The 21,249-nt window shown below is 35.2% G+C and overlaps 1 protein-coding gene across 2 annotated transcripts in view; it reads left to right on the top strand.

The window, feature by feature from the left end:
• LOC110039260 overlaps window positions 1-20,992 on the top strand; it is a 25,882-nt gene extending 4,890 nt beyond the window's left edge. Inside the window, exons 2-3 of one of the 2 annotated variants that reach the window (XM_020744265.1) lie at window positions 16,781-16,972; window positions 20,386-20,992. In XM_020744265.1, the coding sequence (XP_020599924.1) occupies window positions 16,955-16,972; window positions 20,386-20,814 (447 nt within the window). In that variant the 5' untranslated portion in view covers window positions 16,781-16,954 and the 3' untranslated portion in view covers window positions 20,815-20,992. The remainder of the gene's footprint in view (window positions 1-16,780; window positions 16,973-20,385) is intronic. The other variant, XM_020744266.1, reaches the window with a different exon arrangement.
• Window positions 20,993-21,249: the final 257 nt, after the last annotated feature.

Genomic DNA, 21,249 nt, shown 5'->3' with positions numbered 1-21,249 from the left:
TATATATATGTATATATATATATATATATATTAATTTATATTAAAACTATTTTACCCCCTTTCCTCTTTAAGCTCTAACTCCCCTAACGCACGCACCCGAGCTCTGCCTCCTTTCCCTCTCCCGTTCGCGTGCCTGACCCTTTCCCTTTCTCGTTCTCGAGCCGACCGAGCTCTTCCTCCTCCGCGCGAGAGAAGGTTGACCTCGTTCGTCCTTGCCTGACATTCCTCTGCTCGCGCCCTCCTTCCCGAAGCTGTGTCAGTCTCCTTAGGCTGTGGTTTTTTTTCCTTTTCTTGGTAGTTTGACTCTGGGAGGCTTGCTCCCTGGTACACTTGAACGGCAATTTCTTCTCTTCTTCCCGATGCTTCCCTCGCTGCTACTGGGCTGGCCGCTCGGTCCGAGATGCTTCGGTGGCTTCGCCCTCCGCGAGCAGGGAGCGCGTCCCTTTTCTTTTTTGGCCCGATTCGAGTGCCGTGGGTCGAGGGGTGCTCTCTTTTCTCTTCTCCTCTATTCTCTGCCTATAAACATAGTTTCTTTTGAAATTTTTGAGATTGTTGAAGAAAATTTGCAAGAGAGGAGGATTGAAATTTTTGGCTGTGGGAGGAGATTGGAAAGGGAATTTCTGTGAGAGCATTTCTTTGAGGTGGATTCTTGTGTTGCAGTGTTTTACATTGGCATTAAGGAGGTACCTCTTCTTTCCCCTTTTCTTTGGTGCCCTGTTTCCTTTCGGTTTTCCTCTCTGCCGAGCCTTTGAACTTGGTTCGGTTGGGGTGATACAACATGCCGATTCACTTTACTTTCGTACATTTTTGAGGTATTCTCTTTAAGAGCATGTGAAGGAGGAAATGTGAGCATGTTTTGGGATTTAGATTTGAATATTTGCTTAAAACGGTGGAGATATGACATGTTTTCTGTTTATTGCATCATATTTATGTTGGTAACGATTTAGATAATTAAAGCACGGCTTTAGAACGAATTTGCTCCTCTTGCAAGCATACTAGAATAGGGAGATTATTGCTTGCCCCATTCCTAAATATGTTCTTACTCCTTATTTATACATCTGCTATATGGGAATGACATTTAAAGGCTAGAAGATATATATTTCCTTCTCCCCTCCCCTTCCTCAGTGCCTTGCTTACCTGAAGTTTTTCTCTCTGTCGAGCCTCTCTTGCTCGGCTCGGTTGGGTGATTCAGCATGTTAGTGTAGTTTGCTTTTTTGTATTTTGAAATATTCAACATGCTTTACTTTCATGTATTTCAAGATGTTCACTCTACGAGCATGTGGTAATTCTATTTTGAGAGGTTTTAAAGGCATGAGGACATTGCTCTAACTTTCATTGTGGCTTAATATTGGGGGTCTTAGTTGCAGCTTGATTTCTGATCCTCAATTGGTTCGGTTCTGGCTTGATTTGGAGTCACGGTTTTGAGTTTGAAATAGTTGAATCTTTAATGCTTTATGGGAGTCTGGATTTTAATTTTGTTGGACTCGGTTTTGGGCTTTGAATGACTCGGTTTTGGGCTTTTGTTGGTGCTCGATTTTTCATTTCAGGAGTATGGGATGTCGACTTTTGTGGAGACTTGAGTCTTGACTTTTATTGAGATGTTAAAGCTCTTTTCCTAGCTTTGAGAGCTCTCGTGCCTTTGATTCTTGTTTGTTGAGCTCGGCTTTGGCTTTGGTTCTTGTTGAGCTCGGTTTGGCTCTAGTTGGGGGCTATGTTTCGCTTTGATTCTTGTTAAGCTCGGCTTTGGTTTTGGTTCTTGTTGAGCTCGGTTTGGCTTTAGTTGGGGGCTGTGTTTGGCTTTGATTCTTGTTGAGCTCGGCTTTGGCTTTGATTCTTGTTGAGCTCGGCTTTGGCTTTGATTCTTGTTGAGCTCGGCTTTGGCTTTGATTCTTGTTGAGCTCGGCTTTGGCTTTGATTCTTGTTGAGCTCGGCTTTGGCTTTGGTTCTTGTTGAGCTCGGTTTGGCTCTAGTACCCATTGGAATTCCCTTGGAATTCCCTGAGTTTAATTTATTCCTTGTTGAGTTTGAATCATTTGGAGAGTTGTAAATGGATCAAACTTGTTACTTTGAGAAATTGGTGATGTTTTGTACTCTCCTATGTATATCGACACTCAAATTTTAGATAAATATAGGAGCTGATTCGGGTTTGCCTTAGCCGTGAGCCCCCTGGTGCTCTGGGTTACTGTAGCCGTGGGACTTACTTGTGCTTTGGATGGCCTCTGGCCTCTGGTCGTGGGCTGTTCTGGTCGTGGGCTGTTGCAGCTGCTCTTTACTGCCTTAAACCGTGAGCTTTGACAGTTCTTTTCTGGGCCCTTTGTTGCCTTGACCGTGAGCCTCACTTGTTGTTCATTGGGTTTGCCTCAGCCGTGAGTTTTCTCCCTTTCTGTGCCTCGGGTTTGCCTTGGCCGTGAGTCCTACCTGCTGTTCATCTCTTTGTAGTGAGCCCGATCGTGAGCATTTATGTGATTTTATGGGAAGATTTCTATGCTTATTTGATATATAAGGTTATTGATTAATTCGGAAGTTGGAAGATTTTGATATCAACTTTGGGATCTGGGGAGGATTTGCAAGCTTTATTTGGGAGAGTATCTGGTTGATTTGATTAATCCTGCGTTCTTGGGGAGAATCAGCGCAAATGGATATTTTATGTTTGTTAGGAAAGACCTCGGGCCCTACTTTCCCTGGTTTTTTCGATACGAGTTTTGAGAACTGATCCAATCTCATTTTCGGTGTTTTAGATGAATCGGTGCCTCCTCTCTCTCACTCCATTTTTGTTCTTTTTTTTCCTTGCTTCTTGGTTCGGGTTTTTTTCGATGCTTATGCCCGATGCGTAAGTGTCCACGTATAGCCTTTTGCTATACGTGAAACCATCAAGACCCCGACATAAGTCTAGCGGTAGTCGGCTCGAACCTCCTCAGGATGTTGGCAGTCCTACACCTGGCAGCGTAATCGACTCGTGAACAACAAAGGAATTTCTAAAAAAAAAAGAGAGAAAAGAAGATAAGTTTTGATAAACCATTTTCAAACAAAAATATACTCTTCTACGAAACAAAAATTGATAACTCTTCTTTGCATGTTTAAAAATTTGTATGTCAAAAACATAAAACGTATTTTAAAAGTTGGTTGTCCACCTGACGAATACCTGTTTAGGCTGGGAAATAGCCCTCTAAGTGAGGTTCAAGACACACTTCTAGATTAGGCTGGGAAATAGCCCCCTAAGTGAGGTTCAAGACACCCTTCTAGACGAGTGGCGGGTTCTATACGTTCGGGTGACCGAGCAGCATTCGTGGATTCCTCGAGAATAAATATAGCTGAGCCTAGTCCCATACGAGTGCTTGCGGTCCCCCTCATCTGAATCTTCTTTTTGTTTTATCGAAGTTTTGGGACAGGGCACTCGTGTTACTTTTTCTTTCTTTTGGAATTTCCCCGGGAGTTTTGAGGATTTTCTTTTACTTGAGTCTTTTTCGTTGATTTTCTCGAGTTTCTCCGCTTTTGCTCGGGTTTCCTGGACGACGTTTCTTTCGGACTTTGTTTTTTGAGATGTATTTAGGTTTGCATACTTAAGGAACAACGGATCTCGCAGGCGCATTGATTTGCTTTATATTTTACAGCAATTAATTTTTTTGTTTCTACCTGTCACTGCTCTTCTTATACAGCATGTATACCATTTTTGTTTCTACCTGCTACCGTACCGTACAACATGTTATATTATTCCTGTTTCTACTTGCTACCGTTCTTCTCGTATAGCATGTTATACTGCTCCTATTTTGCCTTGTTCCACGTGCATTCTATTGACGTGCATTCTATTGTTTGTTCCTACATCGCACACTTTACATTATATAACCTTAAGCATGTTTCCTTTTTGCATAGGATGTTTAGAGGACTGCAACTATTGGGCCGTTTGATTTAACACTATAACTGAACACCCTAGAAAACTTGAACTCGTCATGTCGGGAAGCTTGGAGCTAGCGCGGTGGGCAGCACGGCCATCTTCAACAGCAGAACATGTCTTCCCCAGCAAAATCATCCCTTTTCCTAGAAATTAAACAACAATCCATAGGATTTTGAGGTTGTCTGCCTAGCGCAACATAAGTCCTCCACCTTTTCTTTAGGCATTCGTATAGCTCTGCTGTACGATTTAAGCCCTAACTCGTTTTAGGTTTCGAGGTTGTCGTCCGATACGACGTAAACCCTCATATCTTCTAGGCAATTTGTATGACCCTGTCGCGCAAATATAAGCCCTAATCAAATAAAATTGGCAGAATGAAACACTTTAATAATTTCTTCTCAAAACTGGAGCCAAATTATAGGATAGACTGAAAAGTCACTGAGGTTCTCCTTAGGATCCGTGGCCTCCGTAGTTTCTCTTTATTTGGATTCTTCAACATTGTTCCAGGTTTGAGCATTCCCCTTTTCACACCTCTTCGTCCAATTTCGTTGAAAAGTTCTATCCTTTTAACTTCTTTGAAGATGATATCTTCTGATTTTTATCGAGAGTTTTCTTAGGTGATTTCGGTCATTTAAGATGTAATTAACTATAGAGGCTTGCCCTTATAGGAAGCTTTTCCGAACCCAGCCTAAAATAAACCCTATTTAATTCTTTGTAATAAATAGAGGAATTTGTCGGCAAATAAAACGGTTTCGCTGACCAAACGGATGTCATATCTTTCTTCGTTTATTTGATCGAGTCTCATCCTCAAGTCTTGTGTTTATCCCTCGGGATAGATACAGGGTTTGAGGTAGAGTGTTCTTTCATTTAAACTGCGAAAAATATGAGGTCAGTTTGATTTCATATTTTTTATAAAAAAAAAAATATGTGTATTTATATATATATATTTATATATATATATATATATATATATGTATACGTAAATTAAAACGTCCTTCCGAAGCGGGCGATGAGATTTCAATTCCGGTTGCCGACAGCTTCTTACGGACGACCCTCAACAACCTCACCTCCTTCTTCTCTTTTTTTTTTTAGTGCCGACAGTGCATACACTCGGTCGCTTAGGGATGTGCCCACATGCATGCACGTGTGCTTGTAGGGGCTCCCATAAATGTGCACAGGTGCGTGTGATGCATGCATGCAAGTCCATAGTCACGACGTTGTGTGCACAATAAATGTTATTGTAATTAGAGCATGTATCTCTATTAAGTGCATGGGTCTGTTTTTCATAGATTGAACCATGAGTAAGTCTTTTGCCTTTTTTCATGGACACCAATTTTATGTAGGTTTCAATTCCTTCTCTTAAAAGTTGTTAAACATTATCTTGCACCGGTAAAACGTTCGTCCTACTTGTAGTTTTTCGTGCATCTCTATTAAGGCTATCGAATTGTGCTACAGATGAAGTTATTATTGTCCTCCAAGCAATGCAATTCCTATGGCAACACTTTAGTCTTTCTTCTAAAACATGTTTGATTGTCTCAATTTGGATAGATTGAATTCTAAGTGAGATATCTTATATTTTAATGGTTTGATTTTTTTTTTTGATGGAGAGTTAATTATCAAGAAATTTTGCTGCTAATATTTGTGATGTCAAACAATGTTGTTAGTTTTGATTCTCTTGGAATCATTTGAAATATATTATAGTCGTGCAGAAGTTATATTTTTGAAAATAATAACAAACTTCGATTGGGGGGGGGGGGGGGTGTATGATGATGATGAAGATTTCATTGATATTATGTAGATTTAGTAATTTTAAATGTGATTGGGAAATAAGACTTTTTCTTATCCCTTTCTTTGATGTAGATTGCTTCATATAATTGTAAATTTGATTGATTTTTACAACTAAATTATTGGAAACAATAATGCTTGGTGAACCCTCCATCTTGTGTGAGAGTGATCCATGTGTTTTAATGCTTCCTTCTCGTAGAAGACTAAGTCTTTTATATAACTTTCAAGTGTATAAATCTCATCAGAAATTTAACATGTTATAGTTAAGTCTTTGATTCAACAATAAAATATAGTGCCCATCCCTCTTGTAGTGGGAGTATATGCTCTTTGAGGTTTTCATAGGAATAAAACTTATATATCTTCTAAAGCATTAATCTTCTGAAATTTTTGAATAAACAAATAAACTTACAGTCCCTAATCTATTAAAAGGAAATAAGGATACATAAAGATTGTGTGGAAGGGCCCAAGCATGACACCCTTTCCCATGATAACCATCACATATAAAAGGTTCCAAAAAAAAAGAGAAAATATAGAAAAATACAAGAGACCTAAATAAAAAAACAAAAAATGCCAAAAAAACGTAGTATCATGTAGCTAGAGAGCGACCCAATTTTCTTTTGCCTCTACCTCTAGTTTTATGAAAGGAGCCAGATAATAAATTGGTAAGATGAGTGTCATTGCCAGTAGTGACCAAAGTATCATCCAATAAGTTTCCAAGCTCGAGTCGGCCTCCAGTTTTCTTCTTCCTCCTGGAATAAACCTGTCATTCTTCATTCGAAGATTGACTCGCCTGATCAGTGGATTAGTCTAAAGTGTGTCGGACATGTGTGTCGGACATGTTGAACATTAGAAACAACTACTTGTTGTACCAGCTGATCTTTAATCAAATCGAAGAAGCACTCTCGTGTGTCTTGGCATATAAGTGGGTCTTCTTCAATAACAGTGAGTGTTACAAGCACATTTGGATCTGCACTTGTAGTATGGTGTTCTTCATCAGGAACTGCGATGTTGGAAAGAGGATCGTGTTGCACCTTCTCGGCAGGGATGGTAGGTGGCTGATCTTTAGCGATATCCAAAACCTATCCTGTGGTAGTTTTCTCTCCATATGGAACAGATATGTCCAGAGTAGTGAGATTAGATTCATTTTTATTCACTTGATATTTAGATTTCAAATTAGGATAACCTTATGACATTTGTCAAGTGTATGCCCAAACATCTTATAATGAGAATAGTAAGGCGGTCTATTCTCCATGACGATTTGTTGCCAATATCTATTATGAGTTGTGTCCAACTAGACTTCAATAATATCGGGTAAAGTAATATCTCTTTCCACAAGTATTTTGACCACAGAAGGTCTGATTATGTTGAAAGTCGGTAGATCTAGTTTCATAGGGTCTCCAACTATGGGTCCAATAAAGAAAAGAACCTGATGATGAAAAAAGTGCAGCTTGAGACCTGGTAAACTGAACCATACCGGTACAGCAGGAGGTTCATGATTAGGGTCAAAATCAGGAGACCACTTGAGTAGTTTCATTGATTTACTAGCAATGCTGAGATATTTTTTGGAGAAAATCCGAGTGTAGTCTTCAGCCACGGTTAATTGAATCAATACATGTCTCTCATCCATGCTTTCCACTTTCCTGCTAATTTATAATTTAAGATCATCAAAACTTTTCCTGATAACTTCCATAGGTGGGTGCCCCCACTGAAATTTTTCAATAAGAGCAAACTTGAATTTGTCAGTCAGGGTTGAAATTTCTAACTCCGAGAAAAAGAGTGTTGTTTTTCCACTTTTTCTACTTGCATTCTTAATAAAGGGGCAATCACCTTTACCATCACGATATTTCTTATAACTTGAGGGGAAGACAACCGTCTTTTCCACCTGAGGATTACTCACCACGTGTGAAAATGAGGTTTTGTCAGGTTAACTGAAGAAGAATGAAGCTCCATCACAGCTTAGAAGCCCTGCCAAGTCGGTCAAAGGGCAAGCCAGGAACCGAAGAGACCAAAACTCGGTGCATTCGAGCTGTCGAGCTGAGTCGAGCTGAGTCGAGTAGGAAGACGAAAGGAGGAAACGAGGCGACCCCTTCCCGTCCGTGTTCCGTGAGATGTAGTCGAACAAAAGGACAAACTCTGTCGGAGAGACGATGAGGGTTGCAGTCGGCTTCAAACAGAGCGGACGAGACGCGAGAGGAGAGACGACGACGCTGGAGAGGATGACGACGTCGGCTTCGACGTCGGAGAAAAGATCTTGCGATAAGGGTTGCTAGGGTTCGACATGGGTCGAAACCCTAGCAGAGCCGAGCGTGGGAGGCGACATCGGTATATATCAAAGAATCATTATATATATATATATATATATATATATATATATATATTAGATATGAAGAAATATTGCGTACCTTTTGAAGTTGGTGCTTTTTAAAATTTTTTTACTTTGTAACTCATAAGGTTTTTAGCTTTAAAAAATCTGTATCTTTCAAGGCTTATAATTTTTGGAGTTTGTAAGGAATTTGTATCTTTTAAAGCTTATGTTGTTTGAAATTTATATATATATTTATATCTTTTGAGGTTATACCTTCTAAAATTTTTAAATATACTTGTATTTTTTGATACTTCTATTTATAAAATGTTTTGATAAATCTATTTCTTTTATGATGTTTAGTTTTTAATATTTTCTTAAGAAACTATAATTTTTGAAATCCATGTTTTCTGAGATTTTTTGCTATGCATGTATATTTAGATGCTTTTAATTTTCTGTGGTTTTTTTGATGAATTTGTACTTTCTAAGTCTTATGCCTTCTGTGATTTTTAAATTTATTTATCTTTTTGATATTTATGTCTTTTGAGATTTTTTAGATATAACTTATTTATTATGTTTATATCTCTTAATGAGTAAAGATATTTTCAATCACTTGCTCTCATGGAATTTTTTTAGTGAGAAATTGATTCATTAATAAATTTCTATCAATGCTATCTTTTGGGAATGATTTCTATGTGTTAAAAGTAGAAATTTTATTTGTCACTTGCCCTCTTGAAATCTTTCCAATGAGAATCTTATCTATCAGCTTTGTTTGAGATTATCTCATAGGTATGCCTTCTGGAGATTTTGTAAGTTATAATTTGATTTATTAATAATAAAAATTAATTTAAAAAATGAGTCATTATCTACTAAGATATAAATTCTCTTAAATTTGAACCAACTGAGATACCAAACCTCTTTAAGTTGCTTTAGGGTCTGTTTGGGGCAGCTACAGCTTATCCAACTTATCCTGATAAGCTGCTTATCCGGATAATTTGTCTGTCTGTTTGGTTTGTGCTTATTGAGAACAACTTATTCTGCAAAAATGACCAAACTGCCCATATTCTGAATAAGCTGGAACTGTTTGTTTTGTGCTTTCTAGAGACAGCTTATTTGAATTTTTTTTCACAAAATTAATACACTCTCAACGTAATCATAAAAAAGAAAATGTGAATATTGAAAAACATACGTGATAATATAAAATATTTATATCACTGAAATATTTCATCACATCAGAAATACAAAATTACCCAAAAAAGTGTGAAAAATACACCAAAACGCACTAGTACATACTATAATGAGACCCAACAAAGAAGAAAAAATAACATGTCAAAATCACAAGGAGAAAAATAATAATATTGACTTTTACATGCAGTAGCATATCACGTCCCACTGTGACCGACTCTGTCACTCCAGAACCCTGAGCAAACCTGTCTGACTGGGATACAGTAGAAACGGAAGCAGTCGAAGCAGATGCGGTGTTCTGAAATTTTGATATCGACGAACTCCGTGCCAGGGTGTCCATCTGGGATATCATAGAAACAGACTTCTTGTCAGCCCACCTGAAGAATTTGCAGTCCTCATGTCGCTGTGCCCACCGCGGGCATCTGTAAAATTGCCTCCCGAAGCTATGTTCCTGGCGTGACGTGAGTAGCAAGGACGGGAGTCCGCATTGACACACCACTTTCTCGGACTTCCCAGAATATCTTGAACTCATCGTTCTGCAGTTATGATAAATATAATAAATAAGTCCAAATGTTTATGAAATATATAAAGTATACTTACCGGGGTATGGAGACAAAAGCAAATACACTTTGTAGCCATCCAAACTGATCCACCGTTATGTTAATGCAATCAGTCCTGAGGAAAAAAAAATGGGACAGAAACAAATTTTTACTTTGTTGTTGCTATAATACCACACACATTTAACATTACAACATCCAAAAACGGAATGACACAATGATTGCAATATTTATTTAAGCCAGTCTAAAGTGCCAACTTTTTCGAAAATATGAAATTCTACTTGGATTACGCTTCGAATGTCAGCCATTAGCAAAAATATTGCAAAACTTTCGGCCAAAAAAAGAGTTGATCCACTGTCGTAACTGCAGGGCAAAAAAACCATCTACATTTCAATTAAAGATTTGAGTGTTATATGTGTAGAAAGGAAAGTTCAGATGTTAGATATGTAAATGCATAAGAATTGTGTGCAATGTATATAAATGCCCCATGATTTTAATTCAAGTTTTACTTAAATTACTGGAGCACTTTCAAGCCAAAATTTCTGCTCTTCTAAACAACAGCAGACCATATAGAATGTTATATTTGGAAATGGATGTGAAAGAAAAATCAACTAATTAAATAGTGTAAATATGAAAGGATTAGAAGTTTTAAGTTTCAAAGATCAATGTATGTAGAAGAAAGGTTTACAAAGATGGGTAACAGTAGGTAGGAAGCAAAGTAAAAGCTTTAGGGTCCATCTGGGATCAATTTCAAAATCAACTAATTGATACTACGTTTTTCTCTTAAATTGGCATACAACAAATCAATTTAAACCAATCCTAAATTTCCTAACCACCGGGAGTTAATAGAAATTCCAGTGTACGCATATTCTTTATAGCAATTTCATAATGGATGCTAACGGTAGAGGCCACCACAAATAATCATCTTTATATTCGGTATAAGTCTGTGCTCACCAAGTGTTTCAGTGCCATCTCTCAACATTTCCAAACAATGGACCATAAAATTTTATGAAATCGAAGAAGAACAGCAGAAGTGGTCCTTAATTTGTTCACGTCATACATAACATTATAAGGCTTGGAAAGACAGAACAGGGCAGCAGAAGAACAGCAGAAATGCTCCTAAAATAGAAAACATTTTCATCCAAAATTCTCACTTAACACAGCCAAAACCCCATGAACTCATATATATACCCATAACTTACTTTTGTGGGCCATCAGAAAGACACCAATATCAGCAAAAGCCCCATACATAACCATACCATTGCAGCGGTTGCTATCCAAGCAACATACATAGCATGGGGCCATCGAAGCTATCAGCAAAAGCCCCATACATAACAAATCCATATCAGCGGTTGCCATCCAAGCTACATACATAGCATGGGTAGCACAGATAGTTGCATTGCTACAAATAAGATCCAACAAAAGCTTTTCTTATGGCTGCTATGGATGTTGCAAGGAAGCTAGAGATTCTCCATTTCACACCTCTTTGATAAAGCATTTAGGCTATGTTTGATTTGAAGAAATTAAAACAGATGAACCTAAAAATAATGTGTAAATCCATGTAAACTTCCATCCATTTAACCCCTATCTATATATATATGTAGAGATATAAGAAATTACAACACCCTAATCTCGGCATCTATGTCATCACCATCATTTTCGTCATCATCATTCTAAATATCGAAAAAGAGCTTAACAAAGATGTATAACAAAGATGTATCAATTCCGATGTATCAATTCCGTCATAAACGAAAAAGCGGAATTAACTTCCACAATGAGGAAAAACATGTAAACTTCCAGCACATAAACTTCCACAGAAAAGATAAACCGTCCCAAGAATCTTTAACAAGCTGCGAAAGGAAAAACTTCCAGTGGCGTCTTCACAGAAATAGACAAATCGGAGCCCTCAAACAGATTATATATATAAGAAATTACAACACACCAATCTCGTTATCTATGTCATCACCATCATCTTCAACATCATCATTCTTAAGATCGAAAAAGAGCTTAACAAAGATGTATCAATTTCGTCATAAACGAAAAAGCGGAATTAAGTTCCACAATAAGGAAAACCATATAAACTTCCAGCTCATAAACTTCCACAGAAAAGAAAAACCATCCAAAAAATCTTTAACAAAAGCGCTCGGATGAACAAGCTGCGAAAGGAAAAACTTCCAGCGGCATCTTCACGGGAACAGACAAATCGGAGTCCTAAACAGAAAATGAAGGAGATAAAAAAATGAGGTTACCAGTGAGAACGAGAAGAGAAGAGGGAGGATTTCTTCGAACCGAAGACAGAGGAGTTTGGTGAACGAAGGAGGAGCGACCGGAATATGGAGGAGCGCAAAGCTAACACCAGACGGTAGAGACGGAGGATTGCCGAGGAGCGCTACGCACGGGATCGAGCCTCAGGGCAGAGGAGGGACGCGAGATTAGGGTAGAAGAGACGGGAGGAGGGGCAAGTGTCGTCTTTCGACAGCATTAAACGCGGATCCCGGGAAGGACCCCGCGATCCGCGTATAATATAAAGTTAAAAACTGAGTTTTCCCAAACGCAATCAGACTGGAATTTCCAAACAGGCGGTGGCGTTTTCAAAACTGAAAACGCCACCGCTCTAAATAAGCTGTCCCAAATGCAGCCTTAGTAATGAGATCTTATATATGAAGGCATGAAGGCATATAGGTTGTGGCAATATTTCTTATTCAGTAACTTGAAGAATTTTTTTGTCATAACTCATTGATCTTCTCTAATTTGACCTTGATGATTTATATGTTATTCTTATAAAATAAAGATTTTGTTGGTCTTAGAGTGTCAAAAGTTCAATCTTAGCTAATTACCTTTTATTGCAAATGATAATAATATGATTGATTTGTCTTTTGAATTTTTGTAGTGATTATCGATACTTGCGATGATTAGAATCTTAGATCTGTATTAGAATATTAGTCCTAAATGTATTTAATGAACTATTATTAGATAACTTTTTTGATTCTGGTGAGAAAGGCATCTTTGATATTTTGGTTGTTTTGGTTTTCTTTGTTGGGATATTTGTGCAATATCTTTAGCATAAATTATACAAATTATTTGCCATGTGCATTGGGAACTTTTGTAATAATATGAGCTTTTACTCTGTGAACAACCATAGTAGAGGGATCAACTATCTCTCGCATCAGAAAACTAAGAATTTTCAGGATGGAACTTACAAAAATAACTTGTAAAAATTCAAGATTTGACAAGTCTAGTGTGATCTAAAAATATCGAAAGAATCTTAAATGAATAAATAGGATAATCTAACAAAAATCTAGCAAATCCTTAAATAGGATAGGATTATGCTTACTGAAGATTTATTAATCTATAAGGATGAACTTTAATGCAATCATCTAATTAGTTCATATATTGAATTAGGAAGATTGAATATGCTTTATAATTATCGAAAGAGATTAGAAAATAAATATGTTCTTGATTGCAATTTAATTAATCTCAAAATTTCAACTTAAGAAATTCAAGAAAATTAGTTTTAGATAGATCATAAATTCACGGTATTTTCTCCTATTATTGGATTTTAGAATCAAGTTTTTAGCTGTAATTTTATAATCACTACGATTGTTGAATGAAAACTTAGGGTATCTTCATAATAATAATAATAATAAACTTAGGCTAGTATAAATTACTAATTAATTTCTCAAAATTTATATTAAATTACTTATAAGAATGATAGTCTAATTACTTATTGACATGCTCATTTGCATTATATACTGAATAATCAACATGGTCAGACTATAGTAGTCAGGTTAACGGTGGTTGGTGGCTATCGAAATTGGACGTTTGGTAAAGCACAAGAGTTCTTCAAATGTCCAAACTCTTTTCAAATCAAGTCAAAGCGAGAATGATGATCTATTTATAATAATTCAGAGTTCTATTTTAGAAAATCGTGTCAAAACCTCATAGTATTCCATCAAAGTATTTTGTTGATCATAGTTCGATCTTTCTGCATTTAATTTCTTTAATGACCTCATAGTTGATTGATTTTGACCTTTTCGGATTCCTCTAGCCAAAATGCTTTATTTGATTATAAGTATATAAGACTTGAAGATTGTTTGACTTTATTAATTTTCTAAAGTTCTAGCCATATTTGGGCTCATTTAGATTCAGATTGGATTACTTTTGCGTTATCATTTTTTCCTTATCAAGAGTCTTAAGATAGTCTGTGCGATTATTAATTTATTAAATATAGGGCTTGAATGATCTTGAATTTGACTCTATAAGTGATCTCATCCAAAATGCATCAAGGGTTGTGCCCAATCAAGTGGATTTTTTGGTGACTTATCAATAAAATCTTAGTTCGAGATGAATGCATTTAAAAATTATGAAAATTTTACTTTGGGAAAATAATAAATGAGGGGATTATGCAATAGGTTATTTTAAAATCATTATGAATTGTATAATGTGGTATATTTTTGTTCTGAAAGATTAGCAATTGAATTATTTGTTAAGAAGATGCATGAAAGTAAGGTTTTATGTTCATGTAAGGTATCTATTAGATTTGGAATATTAGATTTGGAACGTTATCAGGGATTTTATATTGACTTGGCTAAGAAATATTTTTTGTAAAGTTGTATAGAATAATAGGATGCCAAATAGTTAAATAAAAAGCTTCTTGGTACCAATATTTAAAAATAAATGGATGTTCAATATTATGCTAACTTTAAAGAAATCAAACATATGATTCATATGATGAAGCTATAGGACAAAATATTGGAGCTCACACTTAAAATTCACATCAATTTTTGGAGAGCTAATGTGGCATCAAGCCAAAAAAAATTATGATGGAAATGTTTTTATGTTAAAACAATGAAAAAGTATGTACAATAAATCTAAGAATTCATATGATCTTTATTGATTTTAAGAATGTGTGTAATTGAGTCACAAAATAATTAATTTGGTGCACATTAAGCTTGAAAATTGTGTGCCGAAGTTACGTTGAAATTATTAAAAATGTTTGATAGTGTACTAACTTGTATTTGATTTAGTTAAAGAATGACTATATTTTTCCATTGTAGGAGAATTATATTAAGGATCAATATTAACTTTATTGTCTTTTTCTATTGCTTATGAGGATGCTTATAAAGAATCCTCGAGTAAGGTGCCTTGGAGTTTTTTTTCTCTTAAGATTATATGGCTCTAATTGGTGAGGTGTTAATTGAAATATGTAAATATATAAAATTTAAGAAAAAAGTTATAAGATTAAGTATATGGGAGTAGTAGAATAAGAATTGAGTATATAATATGCAATTTTAGTGATTTTAACCTTAAAAACTATTAATTAATTGAAATGTGTAAAGAATATAAAAATTAAGAAAATAGTTAGAAGATTAAGTATATGGGAGTAGTAGAATGAGAATTGAGTATATAATACGCAATATTAGTGATTTTAATTCTAAAAGTTATTAATCAATTTTATTAAAAGATAACAATAAATTTAGGTGTTGGATCTATTGCACAGAAGAATGACTATATAATTGAGAATAATTTGTAGATTTAATGCTAAGTGATTAAAATGAATACATGTTTTATTATTGTTTTGTGACAAGATATACTGTTTGAAGCTAATTTTATAAAAATGCAATTTTGCTAGTGTTAGTGTACGTATCATGGCATTGGGCAGCAAAATTCAGTAATAAGGATGATAATGCACCCATTAGAGTAGAATGATTAAGTTGTGTTGGAGGATTATGAAAGTGGAAGGACAAGTGTAAGATAACATGAATAGAGGTTGTTCAAAATTATTTAGGAAGAATAGATTTAATATTTTTGGCAGCACTCAACATGAGCAAATGGAAAATGAGGATTTATAAAGCTGGCTTCGAGTAGTTAAGATGAGCTTAGTGATGATGATGTACATACATATGTGTGTAATTTATGTTACATAGTCATGAAAATGCACACAAACTGAATGAACATATCATGTGAGCTATCTTCTAGTAGAAGTCTTGTTGGCTGATAAAATGGTAAGAGTAGGACGGATTTAGCTTTTTTTGGTTGATACAATGCGAAAATGACAATGATGATGGTCAATGCCTCGACATGTAGCAACAAAAATGGCCATGGACTTGCAATACAAAGCTTAAGAGAAGCCTTACGTAGATCTTATGTCTCTTAAATTAGAGAAGCGTATGACAATGCGCCTTATAATCCCATCTTATAAACAAGATGAATTTACAGCTAAAATTTAGAGCCTTAGATCTAGGAATGCCTTAGGGTCTTATTTTTTCTTCGATGGGCTTGATTTGACTTTATTTACCATACTAAATTTTCTTGAATTTGGTTATGTACACTTGTGAATTTGGCTTAGACTACCGACTAATTTTGAGATGAGATATCGAGCATATTTGAGTTTACCATGCCCTCAGATTTGTATGCTAATGTTATGATTCAAGGTTCATTATATTCAAACACTTGTGGGTTTATTTATAAATTTATTAGTTTGTTGATCTATATGTCGGATTCACTTGGAGTGAATTGGGTTTCATACCATTTACTATTCTTTAAAAGAGCTTTCTTCAAATTTAAAAATATTTTGGAAGTCTGATGAATATTTGAAAAATTTGTAGAAATTAGATGCCACTTTAGAAAATTTGATAGATTTGATTGTTCCAGCACAATGAACCGTACATTCTGCACACTCTAATACACTTTATAAATGGTCCCCCTTTTTAAAGAGATTTTATGATCTTTTAAGGCATTTAATTATATATTTTTAAATTTTTGCCTTACAAGTGGCTTCACAACATTCAAGCTCGATTCAATTTAAACATCCCACAACTAAATATTGGCATTTTTCATCACAAAAATTGGATATAAATTTCCAGCCAAAAAGAACAAATAAATATTCCCTAAACAGCATCATGAAAGGATTCGAAATCCAAAGTAATTAATATGGATTGAAAGAAATAATTTTAACTTTAAATGAGAATATAATGAAAGCTGGAATTTAAATTTACTGATGAAAGACATGTTCTTGAGCGGTTAGATTTTTTGCTTTCAACTCTTCCTTTTTTGCACCAGATAAATATTCCATTTAATTAAGGCACACATCTACCTAGTAGGCCCTGCCAGTTAAATCACTCATGCCATGTGCGATGGTTCCTTGATACACACTTGGTCTTACAAAGTTCAGCTTTTTATCGGATTTCATTGAGGAAGAGAGCCCGCCTTACATTTTTCGTCGGACCATCCACCATGAAATCATTGCTGGCGGTAGTGGCTCACCAGAAGCATCATCTTAATTTCAGCTTGCCACGGGAGCTTAGTTCTTCTGCTTATTCTTCTCCCTCTTTTATATGATTCCTTCTAATTCTATTTCTTATGGAAGATTTACATACATCCACTAAATTCATATGTATTTACATATCTAACACCTAAATTTCAATTTCTACATATATGCCTCATACATATGCATGAAAGGTGTATTTCACTTTTTAAAAGTTAAAATAGAGGTATTTTTTATGTAATACAAAAGATTTGGCTGGTAGAAATGTAAAAAACCAAAGTTTATATCTTAAAATGTAAAAACATAAGAATTAGGTCGTATGTATGTAAATGCCCGTATTTTGTTATGATTTCCAGTTTATATTCCTATCCAAATAATAACTAAAGTAAGCTTAATAATTAGATAAAATCATTTATTTTTCTTTTGCATCTCTCTTTGCAACATTATATTAAAACAAGCTCTACCAGAGTTCTGAAAAGCATACATATTTAGACACGAATTTGCCAACTTTTTCTTTAGCAAATATATATATTTTTGAACAATCAGCTATTTTTTTAACTGGATTATCACCCACAGCATTGAACACTACAAAAAGATACCCAAATCATGACAATTCCTTTCATGTATGATTCACATTAAACCTTAGGTACCAAAACTATGGCAGTGCAGTGATTTCTTTGCAATAAGTTCTGTAAAATTGTTTAGAATTTTCAGCTTGCTAATGGCAGGTTTATCCAGTACTTCTGCATGGAGCTTGATTATTATTTTTTATACTGTTGATCCCTTACTAATATCAAATGCTATATGATGTAGATTATGCCAACAAATTTCTTGTTGCATTTTGATTATTTCATTTTTTTTAAATTTATAAAATATTACTCTAATAGTTTCTTTATCATAATATGTATATATAACCTCTCTTGTAATGCAAGATCACGTGACAAGTATTATATATGTTTTGTTTTTCAAAACGTGTGCCCTATGACCTTGAGAGATTCATATCCAATCAGCAATGTTAATGTTCCCACATGAGATATTCTGGTTCAAAGAGCGCAACACTGCTTTCCATCTAATTTTTTGAAATGTTGCATAATATTCAATTAGTTTTGAATTATCTATAAAACATCATGTGTTTAACATTGATAATGTACTTATTTTCTAAGCAACATGATATGAGATTTATATGGCATATGAACTTGATTTTTTTTAATTAATTAAACTTTAATTTTGTAATTCATAGTATTAAGATTTTGTAAATGATTTAAAATTCATTTTGATTCTGCTTGTCTTCATCTTTTATTTGATTTGGCATTGTCTGAGCCATTTGATCGATGTCTAGTGATTAATATTTCCATAGCAATCATTATGTGTGACTGGGATAGATTGCGTTGCGGTCTAATGATTTAAAAGCTCTATAACTTTCTAGATTCTATAATGCTAAGCATGTAGTGCAGCTTGGCACGTTGTAGACCCTAGGTTGTGCTTCTCATCCTTAAAGAAGAGTATGGGTTGTACCTTCGATATCTTGTTGCAATAGCCTTCCAATCTCTTGCATTGGAGGTTGGAAGTACTATTGATAGCCTTGGGAAGTACTATTGATAGCCTTGGGTAGCATTTGGGGTACTACAACCACATGTGCGTAAGTGACATCGAAGTTTCTTTGGAGAGAAATTGTGGAATGAACTTATGGTTGGAGCTAGCGCTTGAGTTTGGGAACCTACTTTAATAATCTAGAGCTAAGTGTAGCTTTTGATTTGTCCCAAGTACCACATACAACTAGTCGAGCTTGATGGCCGTGGATGATTTGAATAACACTAATTAAATGTTACTTAGGCTCAATCTTGGTGACGTGCACTCAATGATGGATTTGACAAAGTAAGAGGAGTAATCACAACTTAGTTCCTTTGATTGAAATGGATTCAGTGTTTTTGGTCTAATTGGATTCGGTGTGCTTGGCTTCACCCAATTTGGGTATGAATGAATTATGGGTATGTTTGGGGCAGCTGCAACTGTTCGAAGAGGCAACTGTGAAACTGCTGTAGAAGAAAGTGTTTTTTAAAAAGCTGTAGTGACTATTATAAATTTATTTTGTTTTCAAAAAGTCTGACCGCAGCTTTCTAGCAGCCATTACAGTTTAACAACTCAGGTTGAAAAAAGCAGTTTTCTGCCATAAAAATTTCTAAAAAGCTGTAAGAAAACAGTTTCTCATACAGAACTATGATGACAGTTTGAAAAGTAAAGCAGAAATAAAGCCGTCCCAAACAGACCTCAAGTCAAGTGGATTTGGTTTCAATTTGGATTCTCTTTTATAGTTGTTTGTTGGACCAATTCTCTTTGGCTTTCGTTTTAGTTAGTTTCTTATGAAGTTAGTTTCTTATGAATTTGGTATTGATTTGGCCTTCTGGTTAGGTTAGGTGTTCTTAATGGATTAATTGAAATCAATCAATCTTGTAATTGTGCAATCTAGATTGTTGTATTACTTGGATTAACAATTTAGGATTTAATCAAGGTGTAAATTAGGTCAACTTGGATTAAACTCAGCTAGATTAAGTTTGCTTAATTTGCAGTTTAGATTAGTCAACTAATATGATCTTTAAATTCACTTGGGTCCATTCAACCACCTTGGCTCTAGTAAAGACTTAGATCCAACCAAGTGTATCCAATTAATCATGATTACATCTGATAGACAAGATTTTATTTGATATTGAGTTGTGTTTACTTTGGTTAGCTTATGTTGACATATTTACCACCTAATGGTTGCATGCCACCAGCTAAATCTAATGAAGTTCAACTTTAACTTTTAGAGACACAAGGCAAAAGTCAATTTGCTTTATTGAGCTTAATGCACTCATTCCAGCCAGCCTTGAGCTTACTCAATTTTAGTCAAGCAACCTCATGGATTGTTTGGGTCTCATCAGACCATGCTTATTTTGTTCATTCCACAATTTTGATCATGTAATCAATTTAACGTGCAAATATGGTATTTTTGAAGCTCCACATCAGCTGTGGGCGTTCTTAGCAGGATCATGTAATCGTAGACATAATACATCCACGTTTGTTTTTTTTTTCTGTTTCGAGTTGGGGATTATTCCTAGTACTTATTTAAACTTGGAAGTTTTACATACACACCACTCAATTGTTATGTATTCACATATCTAACCCCTAAACTTCAATTTTTACACATATCCCACTCTATTTATACATGAAAAGATATATTTCACCTTTTAAAAGTTAAAACAATGGTTTTTTTTATGTGATATGAAAGACTGGTGTGGTATAAATGTAAAAAAAAATAAAGTTTAGGTGTTATATATGTAAATACATAGGAATTGTGTTGTATGTATGTAAATGGCTCTTGAAAGTTTTGAGTATGAGAAGCTTTTTTTATGATTTACCACAGAAAGAAATGCAAGAACCTGGAAGAATGCCTCCTGAGGAACTTTCTCGTCCAAAGCCAGCTGCTAAGAAGAAAGCTGCATCTGCCACTAAGAAGGCAGAGGCGGATAAAGCAAAAGCAGGTTTTGCAGGTTCACTGCAGTCAAAGAAGACCGCGAGAAGAAATCCAAAAACCGAACACTTCGAGCACACCGACGGTTCTGCGTCAGAATCTCTGCCGGATTCCTCCTCATCCTTCGGCGGCGGCGACTATCGAGGACTAAGACACAAATATCTTTTGTTGGAGGAAGAAGGCCTGTCTTTGGATCGTGCACTGAGTATGGTTGAGACTGAAATCAAGGCTCTAGAAAACGATAAGTTCGAGCTTCTGGACCAACTTGTTGTCTTGGAAGGTCTCATTGATCCATCAGAACTCAAATCTAAAGAGAATTGATGCAAGGCATTTTAATTTGTTGGTTGAGGGTTTTGGTTTTCAGCCTAAGATGTATGTGGCCATATAAGGCTTGTATATATGGTGTTTCACTCAAATGTCTAGTAAAAAATATGTATTTAAAAGTTTTATTTGTGGTGGCTCTGTATTCTGACTCAGAACTGCTTTTAGCTGATGTATTTGCTCATAATATTTAGATATAAATAGATTATTGTATGTTCTGCTTGTAATTCCTTACTTAACATATTGCCAAGGGTACATAAATTGTGTGATGGTAGATCAAGATTTTAAACAACAGCAGTAGCAGCAAAAATAATAACAATAATAATAGTAATATATATAAAAAAATATTATGTGCAAGGTCAATGGATTTGATTTAAAAAAATTGTAAAATAGTCTCTTCTATAAGTTAAATTGTCATCATGCCGGATCAAATGT

This window comes from Phalaenopsis equestris, unplaced genomic scaffold, assembly GCF_001263595.1.
Source record: "Phalaenopsis equestris unplaced genomic scaffold, ASM126359v1 Scaffold235994, whole genome shotgun sequence".
NCBI classification, from domain to species: domain Eukaryota; kingdom Viridiplantae; phylum Streptophyta; class Magnoliopsida; order Asparagales; family Orchidaceae; genus Phalaenopsis; species Phalaenopsis equestris.
This window is presented reverse-complemented; position numbering and strand designations above follow the sequence as displayed.